Source organism: Haemaphysalis longicornis, unplaced genomic scaffold (assembly GCF_048455015.1).
Source record: "Haemaphysalis longicornis isolate Haplotype H1 unplaced genomic scaffold, Haemaphysalis longicornis Haplotype H1 scaffold_12, whole genome shotgun sequence".
NCBI lineage: Eukaryota > Metazoa > Arthropoda > Arachnida > Ixodida > Ixodidae > Haemaphysalis > Haemaphysalis longicornis.
Genome location: NW_027526225.1, coordinates 102,911,398 through 102,918,623, shown reverse-complemented (window position 1 = coordinate 102,918,623; position 7,226 = coordinate 102,911,398). Strand labels below are relative to the sequence as shown.

The 7,226-nt window shown below is 52.3% G+C and overlaps 1 protein-coding gene across 1 annotated transcript; it reads left to right on the top strand.

The window, feature by feature from the left end:
• Positions 1-532: 532 nt before the first annotated feature.
• LOC144161755 (neprilysin-like) lies at positions 533-7,014 on the top strand. Its single transcript, XM_077692358.1, has 5 exons — positions 533-895; positions 2,084-2,637; positions 3,870-4,020; positions 4,244-4,272; positions 5,478-7,014. The coding sequence occupies exons 1-5, from the start codon at positions 533-535 to the stop codon at positions 7,012-7,014; spliced, it is 2,634 nt and encodes an 877-aa protein (XP_077548484.1).
• Positions 7,015-7,226: the final 212 nt, after the last annotated feature.

Here is a 7,226-nt window from a genome sequence, read left to right as displayed (position 1 = left end):
AAGTAGACTGCCAGAAAATAAAGTGCGGCGTCAGAGAGGACACACCAACGATAAAATAAACACTAATGAATAAGGAGAGGATAGACAGAAAGACAGCCGTGAAAAGTACCTAAAGAAATAAAGCAAGAAGATACGGCAGTAAAGGAGAGGCCATGAGCGGCAAGGCAGTGAGTACAGGCTTTGACATGTTTTTAGAGCAGCCTGCCATCTTGATCTAGCGCCTAGCATAGTAGACGGCAAGATTCAGGAATGAATGAGTGTACAGCGCGGCAAAGATCCCCGCGGCAAAAGCCTAGGAATTTCACCCCGAATGATAATATTACAGGAAAATACATTGGGTGGGCCAATTGATTAAAAGTATTTTCCAGATATCTTTTTCGTATGGAAGTGAACTTTCAACAGAAGACGAAAAAATGTTCTATTGTCTCTAACTCAGTTGTCCTTTAATTGTTTTTCCTTTTTCTTTTTTTTCTTGGGGGGGGGGGAGAGATTGCCCAGCAGCTTTTTTCGTTTCACTCAAACTGGCTGACCGATGCACTCATCGCCTATTCGCCGCTTGAGCGCAGTGATTGTCATCATCCTCATCACTTCCAGCGAGAAAAAGACGGAGCGTGGCACCACCATTTCGGGTCACCACCACCACCACCACCATTCTGCAAAGGCCAAGATGAGGGCCGTGGAAAAGCTCTTTCACACCACCAGGACGGAGAAAACGTCGGAGCTGCACGGTTACACGGAGATGTCGCAGCCGTCGCACCCCGGGCTGCCGGCCGCGTCGCCGTCGTGGTCGGGCGCCGCCACGCCGCTCGCATTGGCCCCGGGAGCCCAGGCGGAGTCCGCCTTCTCGTCCAAGAATTCGCAGCTGAGGCCACCCCCTCAGGCATCGTCGCAGTCGGTGAGGAAAACCTCTGATTACCCGCCTGCGTCATGAGGCGTTCTTTGATCTAGGGGCGTACCAACCGACTGGTTAGAGACAGACAGACAGACAGACAGACAGACAGACAGACAGACAGACAGATAGATAGATAAATAGATAGACAGACAGACAGACAGACAGACAGACAGACAGACAGACAGACGGACGGACGGACGGACGGACGAACGGACGGATACTCCCTATACTTGTGCGGGGCTTACGACAACTTGCGATACAGGGCAACATCCGCTTGCATGCTCTTACGACCCGTTTCTACGTCGATTTAGATAGCAGGCGGCACCCTATCAGAAAATAAGGAGTTAGTATATCTGGCTCATCGGAAGTGGAATAAAAAAAATTGGGCCCATCTCCCCGCGAGGGGGACTCGAGTAAATGCGTCGCATAGGGGGTGGGTGTATTGCGTTAACGTTTAGTGTTTGGGGAGTTGGTGGTAGTGAATGCGCTGTATCAGCAGTTTCTTGACGTAGTTTGAATGAGTCAAGGATATAAGGCGCGTTCGTAGCCTCCCATTCTGTGTCGGCTTTGTGGCGCAGTGGGTAGAGCAACATGTACATTGCGTTCCGCCCGCAGGGTCGAGGGATCGAAACCAGGCGCCGGATAGTATTTTTTTTTATATAGTTTAGGGGGAGGGGTGCGGACTACGACTACGGACGTCAACGCGGGTGACATCGTGAGTTACTGAAATGCTCTGCTTTTAAAAATTCATGCATCTCCGCGAAGTGAATCAAGACGAGTGGGCGAAGCACTGGGGATCGTTCTTACCGTAAATCACCCTTGGCATTTCCCACTCGCACATGTAAATGAGTGACAACGCGTGTGTACAGTATCTACAATTCCAATCCGATCCAATCCTATCCAATAAAATCCAATACAATGCTCCTCACTCATACGCAACTCTGTGTACACGGACGTCAAGGGACAAGCCACGGACAAAGCGAGGTCCTAGGGTGCTTCGCCCCTAAAATGTGTTAGTGGCCTAGAATTTACACCAATACACTACTTAGCTGATGTAACGAAAAGACTCCTTTCCTGGTGTTTTCCACAAACGCATCTTTACGATTCCGACCACCCCCCTCCCCCCAACAAGGGAAAATAGCACAGAGGCATACCTAGGCATGCGCACTCCACTGTTCCTTCCACATGCAGGACAAGCGCTCTGACTCGGCCCTGAGCTTCTTCATTGTGACGTGCTGCGCCATGTTCGTGCTCCTCGTGCTCGTCCTCGTCGCCGTCTCAATCTTCAACGGACTCGACCGAAAACACGCTCAGGAGCTCGGTTCACTCTCCAGCAAACCCTGCGTCACTTCGGACTGCCAGCGCCACACCGCGTTGCTCATCGACGGTCTCAACCGGACCGCAGACCCGTGCGACGACTTCGAGGCTTACGTCTGCTCGGCCATGCGACGGAGACACGTCACCAGAGCCGCCCAAGAGTACGACGCCTACGACTCGGAGCTGCAAGAGGTCGTTTTCACATGGCTTCGAGGCCTCGGAGACTTCCTGGAGAAGGGCCCCGCGGTGCTGAAGGTCGCGGACAAACCTCTCGCCCTTTTCGAAAGCTGTCGCAGTGGACGGCACCGGGCCAGCCCGGGCGACCGCGAGGACTTCCGAGCCTTCCTCGGGACGTTGGGCCTTTGCTGGCCGGACGAGGACTGCTATAACGTCAGAGCGCTGGGAGTCCTCTTGGGACTGGTCTACCGGTAAGTGGTGGGGGCATGTAACCTCTTGTACGCTGCAGTATTAGAGAGTTTTAGAATATCGTTACCGTGTTTGCGTTACCGTTTACCGTGTTACCGGAAGCCGGCGTTTCCGTTCACCGCTGAAAACGGTAGGACACGTTTTAGCACACCGCTTGCGGTTTGCGTATTCCGGCCGCCGTGGCGCAGGTAGCGACCTCTGATGAATTAGTCTAAAAGCAAATAACGCATAATTTTGTTGCTCATATCTATTTGCTTTCGTTTAAAGTAGCTTGAATATTTCACTTCTCGGGTGAAGCGTTCACAATAACTGTAGTTGTTTTGAGAATACTGTAGTCATCATCTGTAGAGCTTTAAAAAGAAAACGTGTCGGTGGCGCCATCTACTGAGTAGAGTTAAATCAAGGTAAAATAGAATTTGCCACCACGCTAAATATTTAGGCAAGAAGTGAGTAAAATATGTTGTAGTATATACTCAATGGCCTACACTACCTTGTCCAGCAAAATTTTGGAGGCCTAAAAGCCCTTTGCGAGCTTAGAAACTCATCTAAACTATTTGAGGTGGACAAGGCTTAGCAAGAGTGCGGCAATTCTGCTCACCCATCCGAGAAAAAATGGTCGTTTGTCGTTCTCCTGAGCATTATTTAACAAGGAAAACGTAACAAACAGCATCAAGTAAGACGACCTTTATCGGCTGTACCAAGCAAAAACTGCCGAGCGCACTGCATTTGCTGTAATCAATACGCGAGGGTGCACTTCGTCTGCTCAGGAAGCTCGCTGGTGACGGTAAAGCCTGTGCCGGTAAGTTACCGTTCACGGTAACTCTCGCGCATGCGCAGTCGACGCCCGCAAACACGGTAAACGGTAACGTAAACACGATAACGTATGCTAAAGCTCTCTATTATCAGGTAATTGTGTACCAAACAATACAGCACGGGGAGTTGCTTCGCGCTTTGCGGCCAAAAATGGCGGCGGCTTAACTCAGCCAACCCTCGATATGCAAAGCGAATGCTTGGCTTAGCCTGGTTAAGTCTTGGTTTCGCTTGCCTAAACTTCGATTTAGCTGTAGTGATTATACTATTCGTTCAAAGTCTGTCTTTGTCTACGGTTGTGGTCCCACTTCCGGCGTTTTCCGAGCCCAACAGCTCGCCGGGCGATATTCGCGGGGTGGTCAGACGCCGCTTGCCGACGACAGCTCAAAGCCTCCCGCTCCCGTGCATTTAACGCTCACACAAGGCGGCTGAGCCTGGCTATCATCCAGGGCCAGGCTCGCATGCACGCGGCGAGTCACGTGGTTAGGCGCGCACCAGCTGCCGAGAGCGCATGCGCCAAGCCGGCAGCGGCGGCTGCAGCGGCGAAAGCGACCGAGTCGGTGGAGCTCGGCCCAGTGAGCCACGTGATACGTTGCCAAAGATACAGCGCAGCTGCGGTCAAATGAAGGTCACATCTACCGCGACAGTGAAACCACTCGATGAGTTTAGTAAAGATTTGCTTAAAAGAAAAAAAGATAAAGTCGTTATAGCCATTTGCTGAATACCCTCTAAAAGAGGGCTTGCGTGAATCTATATATGCGGCTGGCGATGAAGTTTTGCCATGGCCTTTCGATGCAGCACTCAGTCACTGTCGGGGCGAGCATATGGTAGGCCGCATACGGCTTCGCTATATGGGTATGAAGCCGATTTTTTAACACGAAAGTGTTTTGTTCCCGGGTACACGAAGATTTCGCAGTCGGCATATCCGTCACGGAAGTGACGCCAGTTCAACGAAGCAAGCGGCCTGTAAAGGGTGCACCCCTGCACACAGGGTCTTCTTGCGGGAAGCAACCTTTAGTGCTAAAGTGTATGCTATACTTAGGGTTGTTCATTTTCGGTATTTCTATTTTAACACGAAAATGTTTTATGCTGCGATACCCAAAGATTTTACTGACGTCATATCCGTCACGGCGATGACGCCAGTGCCCCTTTCCTGAAGCGACCCGCCATCAGGACGTCGCTCGCCAAGCACCCCCACAAGGCAGCCGCCGACCCATAAATCATGCTCAGCTGCAGATTTCGCTGCACATTTAACTTTCGTGTTTTACTTATTCCGATGACAGAGGAATCAACCGCAGCAGTTTTTTTTTCATAAATAAGCAGGAAATGACCATTTAGAGGCAGGCCACTGTAGCCCTTTTTTGTGTTACTGTGTTCGACTCAAAATTGAAATGTGTAACTCTCCAGGGTTTCATTTCCGTAGGATGTTAATCGATATATGTGGTGTTCAAACCCACTCCTTCGATGACCGGATACTATTAGGTCAGGCGGCCTGCGGTTGCTCGTACACGGATTTGGTCAAGTTTGGAAGACACGCTCTATTAGAGGGTGCGAGGCATGAAGCACTGACTTCCTCCACAGCGAAGGAAAAGCAAGGAATGGGCTATGCATGGCACTCCCCTACTCGCAGACAGCGCTCCTCGGGGTGGGCGTTTTAAAGACTCTTTCCTAAGCTATTAGGAGTGCGGATAGTTTGGATATTGTAGTGCCGTTAAGCGGCGCCATAGGTGTCGGGATACGGTTCGTCCGTATCGCCGGGCTACGATTTTACAACGGCCGTGATTCGTTTCGGAGATGTGAACATGTGGTATGCTTAAGCGGTTAGTTTCAAGGTTTTTACTGTCAGAAATTCAGGGTGCGTACTCAAAATTTAGCCTCAACCGTACGAGTTCGCGCGACTTCCAATTACGGAAGTCTTCTATGCGCACTTATACGTTACATTTACATCGTACACTACATCATTACACTTGCGTACTCTTCTAACTGTGTATGTATTTCGGTCTGCGCGTCGTTTTGTACTCCAACGCCGCAGGTGGGATCTGTGTTTCTGGATACGCCTCCGTGTACTGCGGAATTCTAAATACGGCGAGGGCTGGCGGCGACTCGCGTTCTACCACGGCCCCAGCGTCCTCGTGCGGCGGTTTGCGGCCAGGCACGACCGCCTGCGCACCAAAGAGGAATACTTAGCGTACTGGACGCACCATCGCGACGTCTTGCTGGACGCCACGTCGTCCAAGCCTCTGAGACCACCTACCGGAGGATACATTGAACGTGTGATGGCAGTGGAAAGCGTCATAGTTGGCGCGCTACTCAAGACCGTCAGTCAGCGGACGTTGGCGCCGCTGGAGCTATCATTCTCCGAAATCGAAGCCTACACAGCCAACGTGTCCTCCGCAAAGTGGCTTGAAGAGGTCAACACCAACGTGAGGGAGCCGTCGTCTATGGCCGAGTTCACGAAGAACGACCAGATCCTCGTGGTCGACAAGTCAGTCTTAGACTTCGTAAACAGCGTATTCGGCGTCTTCGCGGAACGGGAAATCATCGCGCATTTGTCGTGGCAGTTTATACAGAGCTACGGCGGCCTGGTCGACGCCAGTCTGGGAGACCTCTTCGACGACACCGAGCTGTCCTGCGCCAGGCACGTAGAGATGGCGTACGCGCCGCTGCTCGCGGTCATTTACTCGAAACTGCGGGTGACCGAAAACGAGAAAACGCAGGTTGACGACAGAGTTGGCCGGCTGGTGGACAAGGCCGCTCAGATGATCGAACTCGTCCCGTGGCTCCAGTCGCACGAGAAGCGCGCGGCCGCGTCGAAGCTGCGGGCAGTGACGGTGCAGCTTTGGCCCTCGCAGCAACTCGCGCAAGAAGTCGATAACGCTTACTACGACTTCCCGAGCCGCAACGAGACCTCGGGGAAGTCCTTCGTGGCGACGTGGATCAGAACGCGCAAGTCGTTCGTGGGCCTCGCGTATCGACGACACCGCGAGCTTTTTACGGACTACCCGCCTGCCCTCACCACGCGCCCCGCCGTCTACGATTATCTCACCAACACCGTGAACGTGGCCGTGACCTCTCTCGTGAGTCCGTTCTACTACGCCCACGGGACGACCGCCATGTTTTACGGCGCCGTCGGTTTCTACGTCGTCGGCGAGGTTATGCGATCCCTCGACGTGACCGGCCTTAAGGTCGACGCGGATGGCCGCGTCAACCCGGCGTCGTCCTGGATTTCTGAGAGCAGTCGGGAGGCCATGCTTCGGAAGATGACTTGCAACGCTTCGCAACGCGGCGACGCGCTGCTTCCGTACCTCGGTGCGCTGAGGGTTGCCAGACTCGTCTTCATCGACGACATGTTGACGGCGGAGGACCGCTTCCAGCTAAGCTCTGAGCTTAACGAGCCGAGGGTGTTCTTGTTGACCCTGTGCCGCCTTGCCTGCGCCAGCTCAGCTCGCGAGGCCACTGCTTTGGACTGCAATGAACTGCTGAAGAACTCGCACGAGTTCTCGACTATTTTTCATTGCGCGCGCGATTCCCCGATGAATCCCTCCGCCAAGTGCACCTTTTTTGCCTAGCGTAGCTTTGCTAGTATGGTGTTTTCGTCTTCCTTTCGTTAATATCAATACTACATGTAATTTTTTTTAATAAATGCCAGCTCCTGGTGCGTTACATGATCGACACTCCTAGATCACTTTTTAGGTTGACCTATTCCTGTATGGATTACGTCAGCGGTAATAGTACTGGGCCATGAAATGACCTTACCATTCAGATATGTAAAATCTAAGGT